Below are 22,610 nucleotides of genomic sequence, written 5' to 3' on the forward strand. Positions count from 1 at the left end.
AGGTTGTGTGGGATTTAGGAAATCAGCCTAGGCTTTGCCCCACTCTCCTCCAGTCTGTAGATGCTGTGACTCTACACCATTGGCACAGGAGCCCCGTCTGCCTGCCCCTCCACCTCTGGTCTGCACACCATAGCTTGTCATGGGCCTGGGGGCCCAGAGCACAGAGCAGGGGAGAGTGAGCATGCAAGCAGTTGTTTTCCGGCTTTTCCCCAGGTGGCCATCTGCTCAGTGGAGCCTCCTGAGCATCAGCTTCAGCTCATCTAAGGTAACGTGCAGGAAGCCTCTAACACCGGGCCTGGCGTACAGTGGTGTTGACCAGGTGCTAAATGATCAGGTGAATAACAGTGGGGGGGCAAAGAAAGTAAAGGGTCAGGACATCTGGTGTTTGGTGACACGAAGGTTGGAAAGGTGATTGCTTGCGTTTTGGTTAGTCTGAGGGGGAAGGTGAAGAATAGGAGGGCTAGGGCAGCCCGGGTGGCTCAGCGGTTTGGCACCTGCCTTTGGCGCAGGGCGTGATCCTGGAGACCCAGGATCGAGTCCCACATCGGGCTCCCTGTGTGGAGCCTGCTTCTCCCTCTGCCTGTGCCTGTGCCTCTCTGTGTGTCTCTCTTATGAATAAATAAAGAAAATCTTAAAAATAAAATAAAATAAATAAAATAATAAAATAAAATAAAATAAAATAAAATAAAATAAAATAAAATAAAATAAAATAAAAAAGAGTAGGAGGGCTGACACTTGTCCAAGGCTGTGGAGAAACCAGCAGAGGCCTCCTGCAGGTAAGAGGAAACGGTGGATTAGCTGTAAGGAATGCAGGGGAAAGAGTGAGTGTGAGCACCCAGGGGCCCAGCCCTCCCAGTTCCAGGAGCAGCTGAAGTCACAGCTCAGTGGGAAATGTGGCAAGTGGGGTTTTTCCTAAGCCGCCTTAAAATCAGAAGCCTTCTTCCCCAAAGGCCCCACATCGTCAGAGTTTTAGACAAGTGGTAACTCGCTAGGACGACACCAATATTAATGCGATAAAACAAAGCCTCTAGACGTCAAAAAGAACTACAGACGTTTGCCTGTCAGTCCTCGATAGCAGGTTGACAGCGCCAGAGCCACACTCCTTTCCCAGCATCACCTCTTACAGGGCTGGTTCCTGTACATGCACCTGAAGGGTTGTCCAAAGTCCTGCTCATGAGGCCCCTCTCATGTGTCCTTCATCTCATAGGAAAACTGTGGTCATTGACACTGTGTAATTTTGGTGTAGAATTTGTGTAGGATTTTCTCTGTGTGAAAACATCTATACTTACACTTACCTGTAGTGTTGATTGATTGGCTCCTAATTTTGGACATGTAGTGGAGAGACGATGCGTACGATAGTTTGTAGGATTTACACCGATTTAACAGCTTATTTTTTTTATTTGTTTTTTATTTTTATTTTTATTTTTTTGATTTAACAACTTAAATCAGCAAAGACAATTGGACCCTTCCGATTCAACGCAAAACCGGTGGAGGGAAACTGTTCTGCATCTCTTACATCTTTCCCTTTAACTTACCTGTCTGTGGTGAAAGCCTAGATTTCAGGCACAAGTAAAAGAAACAAAACTGAACCCCAAAGTGTGCTTGTTTCTTCCTGTCCCCTCCCCACGCTTTGGATTCAATAGAAGTCCAAGCAATTATTAATCACCTGCCCTGCTAGATGCTGGGGATGCAAAGACATGGTGTGTTGTGGGCTGGAGAGAGGTCGAGGTCTCACCAGTGGGTGAGACAGACAAACAGACAAACAATGACAGCAGCATGACAAGCACGGGACTGGAGGGATGTGCTGGTTGCCATGGGAACACAGAGAGAGGCAGTGATAGTTTCTCGTAGTGGGAATGGAGAGGTTGGGGAAGGCTTAACAGACGTGGCTTTTTTTTTTAATTTTTTAAGTTTTTCTCCTGAAAGGTCAGTAAGCATTTGTCAGGCAAGGGGTGGGAAGAGCAAGGCATTCTAGGCAGGAGAAGTAGGATGCGCCAAAGCACAGTGATGGGAAGCCACGGGGTGCTTGAGAGCATCTTTGTGTTGTGGTGTGTCTGGCTTCCAGAGTGATGTGTAGAGGAGCTGGGAAACGGGTTTGTAAAGGTGGTCAGGAGCACTGTGGAAGGAAGAGTCCTATACTCCTACCTGTATGGACTATATTCTGAAGGTGATGGGAGTAGATTGAAGAATTTATTTATTTATTTATTTATTCATTTAATAAATTTATTTTTTATTGGTGTTCAATTTGCCAACATATAGAATAATTTAAAGTAGAGGAGACACATGTTATCTCTGATTTATAAATACCTATTTACTTGATAGAATAAACTTTTCCTTCATTCAGGATTTTTTTTTTTTTGAGAACCTATTACATGCCGGATATTTTTCTAGGCCCCAGGGAAATAACATTAAACATTACCTTAAAAATGTCTTACATTCAGACAAACTTAAAATCTAGTGATCAGAGACTATAAACAATATAAAAAAATAATTGTAGGACTTATAAAAGGTGTTAAGTGCTGTAGAAAATTAAAAGCAAGGAACATAGGCAGTCTTGGGTGTGGATCAGGAGGGTTACATTTTTAAATCGAGTGCTTTGTTTTACTTAAATATACGGAAAAATTACTTTGGTTTGTGTTTCTTTTTTATGAATTTGCTTTTGGTGTATACTTGGGGACTTGGGTTCTATGCCACATTTGTCGTTTATTTTTGTCTGTTTTATAAATTTTTGTACAGAAATAGTATTGGGAAAAGCTCCTATAGTGTCTATGAAATAGCATTAAAACTCCACTCCATGTCCATTTAGTGTATTTACTCTTTCCAGTAATGTGGACAAATAGGAGAAATTGGAGTTTGGGGATAAGAAAGCTAAAGAGTAACCTCAAGGGGCACCAGGGTGGCTCAGTCCATTAAGTGCCTGCCTCCTGATTTTGGCTCAGGTCATGATCATGGGCTTGCGAGACTGAGCCCCGGGTCGAGCTTCCCACTCAGCACGGGATCTGCCTGAGCTTCTCTCCCTCTGTCCCTGCCCCAGTGCATGTGTGCTCTCGCTCTCGCTCTCGCTCTCACTCTCAAATAACTAAAATCTTTACCAAGTAAAGGGTAACCTCAGGACCATATTGGAGGGTGCGATTGGTTATTAAGGTGAGACCGTTTACCTCTGTCTCCATTAAGGACGGCACGAGATCGAATGGAGTTGGCTTCAGCAGGAAAGCTGGAGCTGGAGGGACAACCCACATGAGTTCTCCGTGCCGAAGCGGGTGGCTTGGGAAGCCGCGTGAACTGTCCTCATCGTGTGCTGCATTTATGGAACCACTGATGGTACACTGGCTATCAGTCCAGCTGACCTGGCCTCCACGCTGAGCAAGTCCTTGGATAGGTCACTGGTGGTGTCTGAGGCCCATTCTCTTGGCGAGGATGCAAAAGGGTAGCCAGACGACAGTGGAGAGTAAATCTAGCCTTTAAAGGGAGACACAGTTCCATGAAGGTTGGAGCAGAGGGATCATGGGAAGAGGCTTAAGGACAGATGACCAAGAGCAACATGGTGGCCAGAGGTCTTGTGTCCTATGCTATCAGGTCTACCGCACAAGTGGGATGGGCTTCCACCCGGGCACGCCCTCAGGGAAGGCTCGAGCAGAGCGACACACTAGCTAATGGTCAGAGTTTTATCAACCAGCGCTCCACTGCGGAAGATACGTTTTAAGACCCTCGTTCAGGTTGTTAATCAGATTGTTTTGAAATTCCTTAGGTCTACCAGAAATAGTCTCTTTTTGGTGATTGGGGAAATAGGCAAAAGAATTCAGGAAGTCCTTAATTTGTGCATGGAACTCTAAAGAAATTCAAAGGCCTGAAATGAGCATATTCAGGACAAAAAAAAATGTCTTTGTGACATTTTTTGTGAGATTATCACCTGGTATCAGGTGTCAGGAGTAGGTCACTTTCTCCAGTCAGACAGCAGCCATGGATGGAAGTAGAGTGCGGGCCTGCACTGCAGCCTCTATGTCGCTCCTGTCCAAGGCAGGATTGGTCCTGGGTCAGCGGGAGCCAAGAGGGTTCCCCTGCTCTCTAGTTTTTCTCCCTCTAAACTATGGCGTTTGAGGGAGGACATGGCAATGGCTTTTCACTCACATTGATCCCAGCTTTGGATTTGATTAGTTGTGGAAACCAAAGACCCTTATTTTAAAGGATCTGAAGATCTTCCTCTGGACATCAACTGACATTGAGCATCTCTGGGGTCATGTATGTTGTAAAGGAGCTTCAAGACTTGGCTGGAGTCAGGATGCCTGGGTGGCTCAGCGGTTGAGTGTCTGCCTTCAGCTCAGAGCATGATCCTGGGGTCCCGGGATCGAGTCCCACGGCGGGCTCCCTGCAGGGAACCTGCTTCTCCCTCTACCGGTGTCTCTGCCTCTCTCTGTGTGTCTCTCATGAATAAATACATAAAATCTTAAAAAATAAAAAAGACTTGACTGGAGTCAGCACCATCATGGATAGGAGGTCATCAGCTTATCCTGGAGGACAGTAGGGATGAATAAAGCCTGAAGTGGGAAGTTTATTTGAGGGGACAAAAGGGGTTCCAAGAAACCAATAGGGGATATGAGACAAAACAAGAGGTAACAAACCTTCTTTAACTGGGGAAAGGGACGTTCTCCTTACAGTAGAGCTTCTTATTAACTATTAAAAAAGTATAAGGGTAGCATCTCAAAGTTCTAGTGTGGGTTGGCTAAAGCAGGCAGGGAACACAGGAGTTTATACAGCCATCTCCCCATTGCGCTTTGAGGTTAGCGAGGTTGGATTTGTGGAGGTCTCCGACGGTGTAAGTTTTCAGAGAAGGAGGTTTCTTAAGGGGCGTGTGGCAGTTGGAGGACCCCAGGCAAACAGCCTTGTCAGGCTCAAGACAAGAAAGTGAGCAGTTTTTACTCAAGTAGGAGAAAATAACTTGCTGTGATCGACTTGAGGACAAGACTGAGTCAGCAGTACCGTGAATCAATGAATACCTGTCTTACTCCCTGGCTCCTGTGAGCTTGTCTGTAAATAATAAAAAATAAACAGGTGGAGAACTCTGTGTCCACACCCAGTTCTCAGGGTGCCGGAAGCTGCCAGGGAAGTAGCTGGCTGTTTCCTGAGCAAACAGTCTAATGCTCTAGCCAGACGATGGGCTTTCTCTCCAAAACACACAAGGCTGCGCTGAGAGAGAATATTGTGGTTTAGGAATTAGGCCAGATGACTGGGAAGGGACAGATGGAAAAAGCCTAAATATTTATGACATTGAACACTAGAGAGAGAATAATTCCATAAATGAAGACCACAGGTAATCAGAAACTATTTTGGCTTATAATTTTGACTCACTCTTTGCCTTAAAAAATCTTACATGATTTGCTAGTAATATACGTGTGTTTCATCTCCTTTTTATCTCTTCTTTACCCCAAGAGTAGAAAAGAAGTATTTGCTCAGTTAGAGAAAACCTTCTTCACTAAAGGGATGCCAGTAGTTAATTGTGTTTCCTATAAGAACCACTGGATGAGCTTTTATTTCTGTTCATTGATTTATTTGACAAAGATTTATTGAATACTTACGATATACCAGGTCCTTTTCCAGACCCTGAGAATTCCTCAGTAAAGCCAGGCAGACAGAAATCTCTACCTGCCTTCATGTAGTTTATATTCTAGTGGGGGGAAAAGATTATGCGTATATGTAAATATAATGTTAGATGGAAATGACATGGGGAGAAACTGAAAATAGGAAAAGAGGGTGGGGGGGATTGCTGGGTAGCTCCATGGTTTAGTTCCTGCCTTCAGCCCAAGGCATGACCCTAGAGACCCAGGATCGAGTCCCACGTCGGGCTCCCTGCATGGGGCCTGCTTCTCCCTCTGCCTGTGTCTCTGCCTCTCTCTCTCTCTCTCTCTCTCTCTCTCTCTAACGCACACAAGCTCTTAAACACACCGGACTGTAGGAAAATAATTTAAAATGTCAGAATGCATCTGTGCATGTGCTTAATATTCTTTAATGCCTCAGGTCTCCTAGTAAAGCAGCTTTTTGTCCGGTGACCCACAGGCCTTCTCTGGCCTCTTCCACTCACCACTCCCCTCGCAGTTACTGCCAACTAACCAGTATCCCTTCGGCCACCGCTGCTCCATCCATGATAGGTAGTCAATACGCACTTTATGAAATGAGGTGTAACTGAAATAGTGCTTCTCCTTATGGGGCTGGAGCTGTCTGTCTGGGTTTCTGTTTGGATGATGCCATTGGGTACTTTATTGGTGCCTTTAAAGTTAGGATTGTGATAGATTTAGCCTTCTAAATCTGTTTTCTAAATGAATGAATGAATAAATAAATAAATAAATAAATCTGTTTTCACAGAGATTTTCACAGAGATTTCTCCCCTTAAAATAGGATTTATACTTTCCTTGATTATAAAATCATACTTAAAATTGTCAAAGAACTCATGAATTACGTAATGACCCTAGCACCCAGAGGTTGCCACTGTTTGTATTTTGAGCAGCATCCTTTCAAACTGTTTTCCCGTGTGCATTGCATATATTGGTGAACACTTTGTTCCTCAAAGTGTTTTAAGGTAGGGGCAGCCCGGGTGGCTCAGCGGTTTAGCCTCGCCTTCAGCCCAGGGCGCGGTCCTGGAGACCCGGGAAGGTGTCCCACGTCAGGCTCCCTGCATGGAGCCTGCTTCTCCCTCTGCCTGTGTCTCTGCCTCTCTCTCTCTCTCCCTCCCCTCCCCCGTATCTCTCATGAATAAACAAAAATCTTTTTTTAAAAAGTGTTTTAAGGTAGCTTTTACCCGCTTGGCTCTAGTGCTGTGCTAAGTTAGTAAGAATACCTTCTGACATTCTATATACAGAAAAACACAGAAACAAGTTCATTCATTCATTCATTGGTTTTAAACACAAAAAAAGAAATAGTGCTGTTTGCTAATTCAAGATCTAAACCGGCTTTTATTGATCTTTAAAATGCCTTTTGATGAAAGTTGGGCAATGTTTAAAGTTGCACTAAGAGGTAATCGTAGGACTAGAAGTGTGAAGCCTAAAAATACCTTGGAATTTTAAGAGCACATTTTTCATTTATAGTTCTCAGATAATTTCAGACACGTTAAAATCATCTTTTCAGCACCTTAGTGAGAAAGATAAGCCACATCATAAAATGGATTGAGTTAAAAAAATTTATTGCTATCTTTGATGGGAGGCTCTTCTATGTTAATCTTACTATATGAGCCAATATCCTTTTATCATGTCATATTCATCTTTTTGAAGGACAGCATGGTTTCAGTAGTAACACTTAAGATATGATTTTTATTAAATGCTTGTGGGTAACTTAATTCATTATACAGAATATAAACCTTCTAATTAAATTCCCCTTTGTTCCAAATTTATAACCAGGAGAGTTGGCTCTGTCTCTGAGGGAGGGGAGGGCATCATCAGTGATAGTGTCTTTACATTGGACTTTCCACCTGCTGTGCAGGTAGATGACCGTGTGCTATGAGGTGAGGCACACGTAACTTCTGCAGATCTCTTCCCTCAGATCTCCAAAGAGATCAGTGTTGCTAACATGTGAGATGCTAAGTCTCTTACGGGTTTACTCAAAATGTATTCTTTGCATTAAAAAATTTTGTAGGAGGGATCCCTGGGTGGCGCAGCGGTTTGGCGCCTGCCTTTGGCCCAGGGCGCGATCCTGGAGACCTGGGATCGAATCCCACATCAGGCTCCCGGTGCATGGAGCCTGCTTCTCCCTCTGCCTGTGTCTCTGCCTCTCTCTCTTTCTCTCTGTATGACTATCATAAATAAAATTAAAAAAAAAAAAAATTTGTAGGAGAATATGTGTATTATCATCCTTATGCCATTCGCGTGCTGTCAGAAGCTGACATTTGAGAAGAATAGCCCTAAGGATTAGCTTTCCATTTCTGAGGATTCTCAAAGTCTTATCTTCATAATTCACTAAATCACAACTTTCTGGTGCTGTCATTCTGGCCTCCTTAATAGAAACTAGTCCAGTTTGCTCAATGCACTGAAGGCTGGTAAAGGAAATAACCATATGGGGAGCCTTTTTTTTTCCTTTTTGACAAAACTGATATCTGAGATAGCTCCCGTGCTGTTGTATAGCATCCCTTATAACAGTGACGGGCACTTTTAAGTCTCCAAAGCAGGAAAAAGTCTGTTTCTGATTAATCGGGATGTCTATCGTTATCAGTTAGCGAGGGCTCGCCACCATCTACCTCTCTGGTTTCCTTGTCTCTGTGGCTGCGTCTTTGCTTGGAGTTCAATTTAATGGCTGGTTACTAGAGCTCTCTTAAGTCACAAAGTTTTTTCTCTTTTCCCTTGCATTTTTTTGGTTCATGTTTTTTGTCTTTTATTCGTTGTTTTTCATTTTTATTGAACTTTTCCTTTTATGGTAGGTAGTCCTGTGCCTTGCCGGGGAGTAGGCGATGTGTATACAAGTCAATAAACATACTGTTGTCATCTCTATGCTAGGAAATGTAAACTTATGTTGGTTGTGGTAAAATTATTTGTACTAATTTTGGAGACCTATTAATTCTTCACCTTTACATTGCTAACAGCTAAGTTTAATCTCTATTATTCACAATGTAGGTACATTAAGAAGGCAAATCCTAGTTTTTACTAGGAGCAAAATCCTGGATTTTGATGTCAGAAAATTACTGACTGAGAGCAAATGCTAGATTTTAATGTCAAAAATGTTGGAGCCGGAATCACTCTCTGTTTTCAGGTTTGTGAATGATAGAAGTGTGAACTGAATGAGTCGATGTTGCTATATGAATTTTAACAGAAATAGATATCATAGACGACTTTGCCAATTCACAGAAAAGGCTGATTTTACAGCTGTGATGTAATACCGTATATAGGTCCTTATTTTGTGACTAAGATATTATATCTGTGAAAACCAAGGCTTTAAAAAAAGGGTGTAGAAAAATTGAGAACAACTTTTTGTTGCCTCCTCCCCCTCCAGCTTTATTGAGACATGACTGACATATCATAAGAGTTTATGTGTACAACATGTTAATTCGATACACTTACGTATTGCAAAATGATGACTGCTATCACATTAGCTAACCACCTGGGTCAGGTCACCTGATTATTTCCTTTTTTGGGGTGAGAACATTTTAGATCTGTTCTCTCTTAGCAACTTTCAAGTGCTTTTTGTTGTCTTTTAACTAATAGAATTTTGACTCTACCAAGTGGATTAACTTTCATCTATGAGATACAAGTTTGTCCTCCTGAAATTCAAGATTGAGCATTTATCTTTGAAGCTTGTCGAAGTTTAGGTGTAAAGTATAAAATTGGTAAGCTACTGGTCCTTAAAAAAACCTTTTTTAAAATAGGCTCCATGGTCAATGTTTGGCTCAAACTTATGACTCTGAGACCAAGAGTTGCATGCTGTACTAACTGAGCTAGTTCGACGTGCCCCCTAATTTGTTTTTAATATAGTGGGGGGTTTTTTGTATGTAAGTTTGGTATTCATAGAATCATTCTTTTCCTTTTTTCCTCTCTCACATGGTATGCTCCAACTGGTTATTAGTTTGTATATAATTAGAATGATATTCAGTACAAAAAAAATAATTTCCCCTCAATTTGATAGAAATCTTGGGCTTTATGTTCCATAAATAAATAAATAAATAAATAAATAAATCCTTGTAATGACAATGATTTCATTTTTTTGACTCTGGGTAAGTCAGGAGTTCTCTCTGGATTATTTCCTCATCTGTGACTTGAGAGGTTGGGCCACTGTGTCTCCAGGGCCATCTCAGCATTAGAATGTTATGAAGCTGTGACAATTCAAAGTCACAAAATCATCAGAAAGCTTTATGTAGGAACGTAGAGAAACTACAGCAGCCCTTAAGTTTGGAGAAGATGCTATATTACTACGAGTATATATGTAAAGTGATTCTAAAATCTGTTAGCAGTTCTGAAAATTTTTTCATAAGAAATAGAGTTATGGCAGAATGGAGTACCATTTTCTTCATTTAAAAAATCCCGACTTTAAAGAAGAGGGATTATTTAAGTATTACAGATTTTGAAATCATGTCAATAGCTCCTGAAGGAAAAACTAATAAGTTCCCACGTTGTTCTTTTTGTATTCCATTCCAGTATTACACATCTGAAATCACCATGAATTTGTAGCCAAAATATTTCCAATGTTTAAACAATCTTTGATATCTTTCAACTTCAGAATTGGCAGAAATACCCAACAAGTTCCACAAATAATGAATGAAATATAGTAAGAAAACATTATTTTTATTCTTCTATCTTCTTTCTCTCTCGAGTTTTATTTCATTGAGGATGTTTTCTGTCGTTAGTGGGTCAGTATGTAGTTTGGGGGTCGCTCACACCTGTGTTCTGGATCTTCTGAAATACCTATTTGGCAGGACAGAGTTTTAGCAACCAGACCTTAATGTCCAGGAATCATCCAAATACATATTTTAAGAGAGAAGTTTTTAGTAGATTAGCAAGTACCAACTAAATATTGTAATAAAATACTATTAGTGAAAAAGGGAGCTTAACGTTCTCAGGCAGCGGCCCTTCATCCTGGCTGCTCATCAGGGTCATTCTGAGGATCTGTAGTGACAACCGCTGCCCAGTCTGCACCTTGGACCATCAAGACCAACTCCCCAGGCTGGGGCTCAGACATCAGAAATGTTGAAAGATGCACAGCTAAAATCAGAGCATCGCATCTAGGGTTCTTAGTTTCAAATATCAAAAGAAACTGGTTATTAGCAGACTACTCACTAATGTCTGTACACACGGGAGTTTTGGATAGCAACGTATGGTGGAGATGGTCTTGTAAGTCAGGATCCAGTTGAAACCCTGCCTCTTTGGGCGGGGGGTGGGGGTGACTGGGTGGCGGGCACTGAGGGGGGCACTTGATGGGATGAGCAGTGGGTGTTATTCTATATGTTGGCAAATTGAACACCAATAAAAAATAAATTAAAAAAAAAGAAAAAGAAGCCCTGCCTCTCACTTGATGGAATGAGCACTGGTTATTATGAGCAACTGATGAGTCACTAAGTTCCACCTCTGAAACGAACAATATACTATATGTTAATTAAATTGAATTTAAATAAATTTTAAAAAGCTTGCCTCTGTCGATACCAGTTACATCACTTTAGAGTTTTTAAGTTTTACTTAGCAATTTCATTCCAGCCTTAGCATTAATCTTTAACACTTAATAGCATCATAGCAATTTTCTAGTATTTTCTGTATCACATCCGGAAGTTAAGAGATTCCAAATTTCAATCTAGTTGTTTTGATTCAAGTGGCCATGTGACGGAAAGGCCTTTAGTTGGATATCTAGCTAATGACTCAACATTGAGAAGATTTAGATTTTTTGAGTTTGAAATTCTGTGGGTTGATATTGATGTTTGCATCATCTAAGAAGTGAGAACTTTCTAAGCAAATCCGCAAAAGCCTCGTTAAATGCATCCTGAGTAATGGTTAAGCCTACATAAGAAAACACACTGCTTTGGGAACCTTGTTACATTTGTGGGCATCCTCATTACGAGTGAATCTTACACAGTCTTGAAAGCAGACTTGGAGAGAAACTGAGAAGCAGCTCTGGAGAGAGCCTGAGACCAGAGGTAGCAGATTTGGACACACATCTGGATTTTGCCGTTTATTAGAAGTTTAATTATGGGCAAGTCAGCTTGATCTCTGAGTCTTAATCTCCTTATCTAATGAAATGGGAATAATGTCTACCCTAATTATTTCGTAGAGTTCTTAGGAGGCTTAGATTAGACCATTCATTTATTCAACAAATATGTGATTCACCGAGTGCCTTTTACTTGCTGGGCAGCACCCTAGATGTGAAGGATATAAAGAAAGAAGAGAAGTCCTTGGAAAGAGTTAGAAAATCTATGGGTAACTTCTCACATTATTAAAAAAAAAAAAATCATGTTGTAAGCCCTTGGAAGAGGACTTGCTCTTTCATCTCTGTGTTTCCATGTCTTAATACCTGGCACATAACAAAGAAGGGGCTAAAATATTGATGATATAAATGAATGAATCACATAATTCATTTCCTTGAAAACATTTTGTTCTCTGGACTGGGCCTCGCTTGAACAAGTTGACATGAGTGAAGTGTGGGTGTGGTTCCATGTTCTTGTCGGTTTAAGGTTCTACATGACCTGGAACGTGGAAGTCTAACAGCAATGATTAATCCTTTAGTTGGAGTTTAATTCAATTTAGGTTAACATTCCCTTTATTCCAATTACCATTTCAACATCATCAGCCTGTTTTTGGCTAATGTCCTTTTCATGTTTGGTATCAATCTGAACTCTAATATTTCTTTTGGGAAGAAAGATAAATTATTTTCTTGACATCCCTTTTTTCCATTAAGTTAAAAGCCCCTTCATAAATGTGATTTCAAACAGCTGGGTTTTAACATTTGTACCTTATGGGAAGAGCACTTGGCATCAGCAATGTTCCTACCATGTGGCCTGGATCACATTTAGTGCACACATGTTTTTAACCTGGACACTGTGGCCAGTGAAGAACTTGTAGGACGTGCATTTGGGCTTTGTTCACCTGCTGTTCTAAACTAGGTCAAGGGGTGGGCTGGCGTCTTCTAGGCTCTTTTAGGAAAATGCAAACAAATGGGGGAACTCTAGTATCTCTTTCATACTGGGTCGTGGAAATACTTTGAGGATTTACGTTCTGTCTCCTTGCAACAGGTAAAGGGGGTTATTCTCTTTGCAACCCTCTTTGTTGTTAGCGTAACTGGAGGAGGCCTCGGTGTGCTGATGCCCAGTCTTTTATTTTAATAATGGAATTTTAGAGTTGAAGGGACCTTGGATTTGATCCAGGCCTGCCACCCGTGTTCTAGACAGACGAAATAGGGGAGAAATGAAGAGGGTGTGATAGTCAACATGAGTGGGGGTCTGGGATGCTTTTCCAGAGGTTTTGTTTTCTACCCACTGACTCGTACATAGCGTAAGAGTTCTGCTGGCTTTTGTGGGTGCTCCTAGGAGAAAGCTCATAGTCAGAATGCGAGGTGATATTTAATGTAAGACATACATAACTATTTCTGTGCCCGTGTGTATATGATTGTGTAATTTCCATTATCCTTAAATGTTTACATTGACGGTAATGTGTTAAGTTTGCAAATTTATTTCAAAGTCTTATAAAAGTATATATTCCAGTTTCATATATTGGTTTGTGGGGATTTCAGGGATCCCATGTTCAGTGTGGCCTACAGAGATTTGGGCTTCATCATAGTCTTTAAGTTACTCACATGACCCTTGGCACATATGTTTCTCAGGTAGCAGAGAACATACATTATTTTCCTATGTTTTTTTTTTTTTAAAGATGTTATTTATTTATTTATTTATTTATTTATTTATTCATGAGAGACAGAGAGAGGCAGAGACACAGGCAGAGGGAGAAGCAGGCTCCATGCAGGGAACCCGACGTGGGATTCGATCCCAGGATCCCGGGGTCATGACCTGAGCCAAAGACAGACGCTCAACCACTGAGCCACCCAGGCATCCCTAATTTTCCTACGTTTTACATTATAAAATCAGTGCTACCCCCGCCTACTATTAAAATTGGTGTTTCTTAGGCACGAGATGAATGAATACCAGAGAAGCTAAATATTTTGCCCTGAGCTTCACGACATCCAGTGACAGTTGGAAATAAAATGCGTGAGCCTCCTTTTGTTAAACTTGAGATCTCAAGTTCTGCTGGCCCCCCAGCTGCTGCTTCTGAGGCTCCCCACAGTCTTGGAGGCTTGGAAAACTGCCACAGATGTTTTCAAGCAACATAGGAACCCCATATCTCTGACTTTGCAGGGCAGGTTGTGGAAAGAAAGCACCTATGTTACTCGTTTTGTGGGTCAACGACCGTGGGCGAGTAATGTCTAGCAGGCCCAGAGCTCCCCTGGACGCTGTCATGCGTATTTCATCATAGATAGCCCTCTCTGAATTCAGTTTTTTTGGGATCTGCATGCAGACCCATTTCCCAAACTACCATGGCACGCAAATGGGGAAGGGAAAGGAAACCAACTGAAGAGCATGGAGCTTGCATCGCCTACTTTATGCTCTCTATTGTCCTTTTTCAGAGTGCAAATTCACCTGCACCAGCGGGAAATGCTTGTATCTTGGTTCACTGGTCTGTAACCAACAGAACGACTGTGGGGACAACAGTGATGAAGAAAACTGCCTCTTGGTGACTGAGCACCCACCTCCTGGCATCTTCAACTGTAAGTCCCTCCTACTTACCTCGGTATCATTAAGTTGGATTGTTTTTTGAAATAATTAGGAGGTGGGGTCATAGGGAAATGGAGAGGGTGTTGATTTTGGCTTAAGAAAAGAGATTTTGTGCTTTCACAGAAGGAATGCTTTTTTTTTTTTTTCTTTTCGGTATGGAAAGATGGTGTGTCTAAAAGTGGAAAATCCATTCTACTTTCAGAGACGGACCGTGGTGCTGTGTTTTAGAATAGGCTTTGCCTATTTATCTTAGAAACACTGGTTGGATGAGCACTGAGTGTTATTCTGTATGTTGGCAAATTGAACACCAATAAAAAATAAATTTATTATTAAAAAAAAGAAACACTGGTTGGATTATAAGAAATAATAAGTATCGGTTTAGTATTCGTGTTAGTTTCATAGAAAGTTTTTAGAGTAATTTAAAATAATAATTTAAAAAATGATTTTAAATAAGCAAAGAAAGATATGTGGAGAGTTCATGACTGATCATGTAATTAAAATAAGAAAATAGAAAAGTTTTATATGAGACTTGGAAAAAGATTCTGATCGTGTGTTTTTCTGTTTGGTACTAGATGGAAAACAAGCTCAGTAAGGTGTTTACATGTGTGAATCCCAAGGCGGAGGCTTTGAGCATTTCTTGAAAAGGTGAAATCAGAGTTTGAAGTTCATTGATGTTTTGATCTCATGGTTTTTATGAAGAGGAAGGAGTAAGAAGTCAGCTTTGAAAAACTGCCAGACTTCTCTTAGGAAACTTGTTTTCTCAAGCTTAGGGAAGTGGGTTGAGGATGAAAACGTCTTTACAACAGCATGTCTAGGAGGGATGCGTGCTCCTCTTCATGGGGCCCGACTGAAATCATTTGAGGAGATCCAGCTTCTTTTCCCAGTTTTACTGACTTTATTTTGAGAAGTTATATTTGTTTTTTTATTTACGGGTTTAAAATTTTTGTTACGGCTTTCAGACTGCATAGATATTGGTACTATAACGTGAAATGGGTGGAGACTCTGTGAAAGAAACAGTTTTCTCTGTTCCTGTTGTATTTTTATCTCGAAGGCAAGCTCAGAAAATGACCATGCCTAGTGAGCTTTAGGTCTGTTGTTTATGCTTTTACTAAATCCAAGAGTCTTGATGGTGCAATAGTTCTCTTCAAGGTTTTCCGTTGTGTCAATTTGCATTTTCTTACGCTGAGGGTTCTCGGAGTACCGTTGTCTATCTATATACTTTGAGAAGACAATTAATTTAATGTTAGGGACATGCTTTCTTGGTGTTTGGTCCATGTGTGTCTATGGTGATGTTTTCAAAGCCCTTGTACCACATCTTGGTTCGGGAGCAATAATTGAGTAGCCCTGGTCATCCGTAAAATAATCTGCATAATGCCGCTTGCCTGGACCCAAGGGAAGGGGTCCCTACAGTGAATTGTCTGCCTGTTGGGTTGGGATCCTGGCCAGGGCACTCACCTAACATTGGGGCAGCTCTGTGAGCTCATCTGCAAAATGGAGCATGATAAAAAAGGGTATTGTGAGGACTAAGTGGGATGGTCATAAATCACTCAGAATCTCGCTACTAGTCCTAAGCATTTGATGTAGGTCAACTAGACTTAAGCCAGTGGGTCTTAGAAGGAAAAGAACAATGTAAAGACAATTTCTCATTTTGTTTGTCTAGACTTGAGTAACAGCAAACACACTACATGGTAAACTATGGAGAGAATATTATAATTTTGTGCTACTTTTTCATGGGATTGGAGAGTTCCGCGTGAAAACCAGGCCGACAAGACCTTTGGCCCTCTAGCCTGGGGCACTTGGCAGAATTTTCTCTGTGTCTTGAAGGTGTTTCTCCTTCACTTTAGAACAGTTCAACTGCAGTCCTCTTATTGTATTGAATTCCCTCCCCTCCCCGTTCTCCCCCTTCCCTTCTTCCCACCTCTCTTCCTTTCTCATTAATAGTATTTTCAGGTTTTTAAAGCCTATTTTCAAATACCTTTTCATTCATTTTTAACAGTGTGAACGCTTTCATTTTGCTCCAAGCCAGGTGAAGAAGTGACATCTATAAATGTCTCGATGTTGCAGGTAGCTACAAAAGTTTATCAAACTAACAGAAACCTTAAGATCCTGTTGGCAAGCGGTCGGTCCCTGCTGTTCAGATATAACTAAAACTCGTGTCCTTGTAGCTAAAATGCGAGATTAAGACAAAAGCCAGGAGACCTAAGAACAAAGGTTCAAACCATGGCTGTGGCTTCAAGTTGACTTCGGTTCAAGTTCCAGCTTAAGGACATGACTAAACCCCTTTAAGACTTGGTTTACTTATTTGCGAAATAGGAATAGTTCTCCGCTGTGTAAGGCCACAATGAGAATTTAAGTGAGATAATTATGTGAAACGCACAATCTGCATAATTGCATCAGTATCATCATTCCTGTTCATCGTACGGCTGCTTCTTGGGATGCTAGACTGTCCTGGCTCGTATCCTCTGTCTCCAATGCCAGGGCCACTCTTCACATGTAACAGGATTTTTCAGGTGTCCAAAGGTGAGTTCGTCTTTACGGATTCTAGATGTTTCCTACCTACTTTGTCCCCCGCTCAGCTGAGGGCAGCTTGCTCTGACCTGGCCAGCAGCCCCTCTTGCACACCTTTCTCCCAGTTTTTCACAGACACCGGGGGGAGCAGAGCTCACTTGTCACATTGGGACACTTGGCTCTGGGTTGGTTGTTGCTGGTGTGTTCTTTGTTGTCAGGAGTCTTTGAGAAAGGGTGTAGCTTCCCTGCTCTTTGTTGATGCCAGATGATCTAATAATGAATATATTTTCCTCCCTCTACCCTATTGGGCAAGAATATAGAGTTAACAAAGGATATGTCACTTCCTGTTAATAGCTATGTAATGAGATTTCTGTTCATGTCTTTTGCCCATTTCATGATTGGAATGAGGCTTAGCGGCTCTCCATTTGAAGGTGGGTTTTAATGGACCTACCAACGCATTCCCTACAGCGGATGGACGGACGGATGGACGCCCTTCACAGAGTCCCAGCTCTGATGATGAGGCTGTCTTTCCTTTCCGCCTTGAGAACTTCAAGTTTTACAGGAATTCTTGTCTGTAAAATGTCACAGTCCAAAGAAGCACATGGTACATTCTCCTGGTTCCCATTCAAGAACAAGATTCATTTACTTGATCTGCTTTGTTCCCACCAGTAGGAAACATTTGGTGTTCTGTGATTTGATGTGCTTATGGTAAAGCAACCTGGAATCTTCCGGATTTCCAGATGAGCTAGAATTTGAAGTATTATTGGCTGCAAGCCTGTGCCGTGGTCAGGTGTTTTGGTCATCTTTGTCTCTCGTTTGATATTTGCTAAAATGTAGCATAAATCAAGGTGAGAAGGAACATGTTACTGCGAAGTTGGTGATGCCAATAATAAAGGAGGCACTTACAGTAGCTGTAAGCAGCTTTTTCCTTCAAAACATGTTTTTGGAACCTGGACTGAGTGGTTTCACCTGCTTGTCTACTTCACTAACTGCGGTTAGGCTATCCATTGACTGAGGCTGGTTTATTTTCCTGCAATCCTCAAAGGATCCTTTAACCCCTCAAAGGGTTTGCATAGACGTGGAGGACTAGGCTGGTTGGTGTTGGTTACCTCACAGGAAAAATGCCATCAGCCTAAATTGCCAGTTTTTCTCATCTCTTTTTCTCTTGGCTGCTCCATCAAACTATTGTACTCCTGAGCACTAAAAAATACAAATTATATAGAATTATATAGAAATTATTTATTGCATAGAAAAATAAGATGATTTTTATGCAAGTTATTATATTTGCAAAAAAAATTACTCAGCGCCTCCTTTGATTGTTGTGCCGGGAGTTGTGTGGGATGAAGGAAAACGGGTCCTGTTTATCAAGGTAGCGATAGTCAAGTAGGGGAGCCAGAAAATAAATATGAATCTGGGGTAGTGAGGGCTCAGCAGATCGAGTATTTTGTGGTTCCGTAGGTTAGAGAGAACTGGCGTGGCTGGAGTAGGAGTCACAGCGGCTCTCTGGAGGGGGTGTGCTCGGGGGCACCGAGAGGCTCGAGCGTCAGGCCGTCGGGACCCGGAGGAGTGGGGTCCCGGGGGGGATGAGGTGTGGCAGGTAGCCTAGGACCGGGCCAGCAAGGTGCTTGGGCCCTGGAGGAGAGCTAGTAAGTCCTCTCTCCAGAGAGGGGGCGGCCCGCGGGGTCTCCTGTGCTGTCGGGGAGAGCCCCACAGCTCACCGGCCATCGAGGCGACGCTGCCCCGGGACCTGCCGTGACCTCTGCCTCCCGTCACTACCGGGGCTGAGCGTCTCCCCCTACACCACATCCTGGTCGGGGAGAGCGGACTTCCCCGAAGCCACAACTCAGTGGCCTTGGAACAGCCGCGCCCTCCAGAGCAGATTGCTCTTAAGCAGTCGCAGCTAAGGCATCCACGGCCCTGGAGCCCCTGGACCCGAAGGGCAAAGCCCAAATTTGGAACGAAGCGAAGCCAGGAGTTACTCAGAACAACTTTCATTTTCAGCTTCTGTGGAATTGCCGATTAACTGAGGGGATCGAGGGAAAATGGGCAGTGCAGGGGCTCCCTCCCCAGGGGGACAGGCAAGTTGCTTCTTTCTCCAGAGGTGCTCTCAGAAAACCAAATCTCAAAATCCAACGATCTAAAGCCAATACAGTTATACCCAATTAAGCCAGGATAGTAACGTCCGGACTTTTTAAGAAGGACATTTTTTTTCTGCCCAAGGCCATTTAGGGTAATTGTCAAAGGATATAAAATTCACCATATTAGGGCAGCCCCGGTGGCTCAGCAGTTTAGCACCGCCTTCGGCCCAGGGCGTGATCCTGGAGTCCCAGGATCGAGTCCCAGGATTGAGTCCCGTGTCGGGTCCCTGCATGGAGCCTGCTTCTCCCTCTGCCTGTGTCTCTCTCTCTCCACCTCTCATGAATAAATAAAAAAATCTTTTAAAAAATCAACATATTAAAAACTGAGTCGAGTGTCTTTCTTCCCAAAGCAACTCTTCTCACAGTCCTCTCCCCGCCGCCCCCAGGTGGGCTGGCACCTCGGCTCAAGTCCTCTTTAGGCACCAAGCTTTACTACCAACTCCCCACCTCTCCAGTATGTTTGTTGGTTCATTCATTCATTCATTTATTCATTCATTTGGTTTTATTAAGATAGAACTGACATAGAGCACTGTGCAAGTTTAAGGCATACGGCATGAGGTCCCGACTGACGTATACTGTGAAGTGATGACCACAATAAATTTAGCAAACACCAAGTATTTTATATTAGGGCCCAGGCTCATAACCATGCAGAGAACCACAACCAGGCTTCACAAAGACCAGGCCTTTCCTTTTATTTCCCTGTAGTTATTTCAGTAAATATTACCAGTTACTACCGTCATGAAATATCCTGTCAGCGTTCAAATTTCTTCAGTTGTCTTATTAATGTGTACGTTGTTTTGTTCTGTTTACAGTTTGCTTGGACGACAATCCAAAGAGGTTCCAAATATTACTCTATGATGGATTGATTGGCTCCCTAAGAGTGTTTTTACGCTATAGGATCCTGCATGACGTCTTGTGATTTTTCGTGGAAGGGTCTGGGTGGTTTGTTCTGTAGGATTTCCATACTCGGGGCTTTGCCTTCTACTTCTTCGTGAAGTCACTACATGTGCTCCTCTGTCCCCTCTAATTCCTGTCAATTTTGGGAGACAGTTAGGGTTGGAGGTTGCATGTGTGCAGTGGCTTCATTGGCGCTCTTATCTTCTTGGTGTCCCAGAGGCACCCTGTCTTCTTGTCTCTCTGTTGTGTGATAATTATTAGTCAGGAGGGGTTGCAAAATAGTCGTGAGCTAATTCTGCACTTTTTTCTCCATTTATTGGTGGGGATGCTTCTATGGAGTGAACTCCCCATCCACTGTGTGATTACCATAGTGCATGTCATATAGGATTGGTTCTTCGCATAAAGAGAAAGTTCCCTATTCCCCTTCATAGGGGATCGATGAGCTTTTCTTTAATGTGTCATTATGAGCTGAATTAAAACACATTTGATGTATATATGGAACCTTCGGGGAAACCCCCTCTGCTGCACTTGGGCGATCCAACTCCCAGGACTTCTCCAGGATTCTGGATCCCCAGTGGCCTGGGGTGAATGTGAAACTCCAGGAGTGGAGGGTGTCTGATACCCCAGCACCCAGGAGCCTCATGAACTCATTCCCTCATTCCCTCATTCCTGCTTCCTCACCTCAATTCGGTTGACCCTTCCTTTATCTCCCTTGCACTCTGAGCTTCCGACAGCCCTGCACCTCTCGGCCCACCACCTTCTGCTCCACCCACTCTGCCACCCCCAGGGCTGTACTCTGCTCTCCAGCTGCCTCTGAGAAGCCCTCAGCTTGGGCACCATAGCTTGGCTTGGCCTCCACGTAAGCAGGGCCCTCAGCATCCCTGAGAACCAAACTCCTAGCTACTTTTGCCGGGGTACTTGCTCACGGCCTAGTCCAGTGGGCTTCTTTCCATTTCTAGTTGTACTAGTTTCTGCAGGTGACAAAGCTAATCATCTCCTTTCTGCAATTCTCTGTTCCCTTGGCGGGGGGGGGGGGGGGGGGGGGGGGGGGGGGGGGGGGGAGGGCGGGGAAGGGTCACAGCATCTGCCCTGACTGGTCTCTGCACACATCGAGCTATTACTTCTCTTGGCAGCCCCTCTGTCACCCAGGTGCCAGCCCCGGTTCACAGTTCTCACTCCTCACCCACGCGTGGGTAATACCAGACACCACATGGGCGTCAAAACCATGCCCGTATTCTTATCTCCAGCCCAGACCAATGTATCCAGCTGCTCATTGGGCCCCTTCCAAGCCTCCTAAACCCCAAGCATCCAAAGCTGAAGTAATGATTTTTTTTCCCTCCACCCCAGACCAGTTTCTCATTTGGTGTCCTTTTTAGTGTTTTGCCCATCTGCCAGTTATATCAAGTTAGTCACCATTCCTCTGATTCCCCCGCCCCCAAGCCAGAAACAGTTTCTCCTACAGCCCGCGGTGCCCTTCCTTAGGTGCTGTCTGTTGTGCTTGGTCATTGCACGTGTACAAGTCTAGTTCCCATGGACGTTAAGCCCTTTGAAGGCAGCGGATGTGCTTGCATCTTTGGAAGCCCTGATACTCCTAACATGGCATGCACTGTATGTTATGGGCACTTGAGAAGTATTTATTGAATTAAATTGAGAGCCCTGTGTCCTTCTTCTGCTACTTCTTAGCAGCGTCCTGTAGGCATGACCTTCGGTGAGCAGGGACTGTAAGGGTTTCTGCGGGAACCCTGGTGCCCACAATAGTGCGTGGCTTAGACAACATATAGCACATGGCGTATATAGCCTGCGGTTCATGGGCCCTGGATGTGTTTGCTGAATGAATGAATGAATGAATGAATGAATGAATGTGATTATTTTACAAAACTCCTGTCTGACCAGAGGATGCGGATAAATTTCGGTTTGCATGGCCATACACCCTGCTAATGGAACTGAGGAGTTGAAAATATCTATACGGTCTTGGCAACCTGCATGATGGGACAGAGAAAGAGATGACAATAACGTCTATCCCCCCTCAAATCGTATATCATTACAATATATATTGGGTTCCCATAAACATCCGAACTAACCCAACTATAAGCCTACATTAGTTTATTCTGTGACCAATAGTATGATAGACTTCTACTGCTTTTTTTTTAATAAATTTATTTTTTATTGGTGTTCAATTTGTCAACATATAACACCCAGTGCTCATCCTGTCAAGTGCCCCCCTCAGTGCCCGCCGCCCAGTCACCCCCACCCCCCGCCCACCGGAATATTCCTCAGCCATTAGGAACAACAAATACCCGCCATTTGCTTCTACGTGGATGGAACTGGAGAGTATTATGCTGAGTGAAATAAGTCAATCAGAGAAGGACAAACATTATATGGTCTCATTCATTTGGGGAATATAAAAAATAGTGAAAGGGAATAAAGGGGAAAGGAGAGAAAACGAGTGGGAAATATCAGAAAGGGAGACAGAACATGAGAGACTCCTAACTCTGGGAAACGAACTAGGGGTGATGGAAGGGGAGGTGGGTGGGGGGTGGGGGTGACTGGGCGGCGGGCACCGAGGGGGGCACTTGACGGGATGAGCACTGGGTGTTATTCTATATGTTGACAAATTGAACACCAATAAAAATAAATGTATTAAAAAATAAAAATTAAAAATTAAAAAAATAAACTGTGATTAGGACAAAAAAATAAATAAATAAAAAATAAACTGTGATTAGGTTCCCAGGCTAGCCCTACAATCGTTTAAGATACAAAGTATAATACCCAGTCCTGAGTTCCAATCCTGGGGTCACCACTTACTGCCTGTACCTTTTGGCAAGTTGCTTAATCTCTCCCTATCATGA

The 22,610-nt window shown here is 43.0% G+C and overlaps 1 protein-coding gene across 9 annotated transcripts in view; it reads left to right on the top strand.

The window, feature by feature from the left end:
• Window positions 1–22,610, top strand: part of LDLRAD4 (low density lipoprotein receptor class A domain containing 4) — a 386,784-nt gene that overhangs the window by 199,159 nt on the left and 165,015 nt on the right. For all 9 annotated transcript variants that reach the window (XM_041739617.1, XM_041739625.1, XM_041739619.1 and 6 more), the window contains one exon: window positions 14,071–14,211. In XM_041739617.1, coding sequence (XP_041595551.1) covers window positions 14,071–14,211 — 141 coding nt within the window. The remainder of the gene's footprint in view (window positions 1–14,070; window positions 14,212–22,610) is intronic.

The sequence above is a fragment of the Vulpes lagopus genome, chromosome 24 (genome assembly GCF_018345385.1).
Source record: "Vulpes lagopus strain Blue_001 chromosome 24, ASM1834538v1, whole genome shotgun sequence".
Classification (NCBI taxonomy): domain Eukaryota; kingdom Metazoa; phylum Chordata; class Mammalia; order Carnivora; family Canidae; genus Vulpes; species Vulpes lagopus.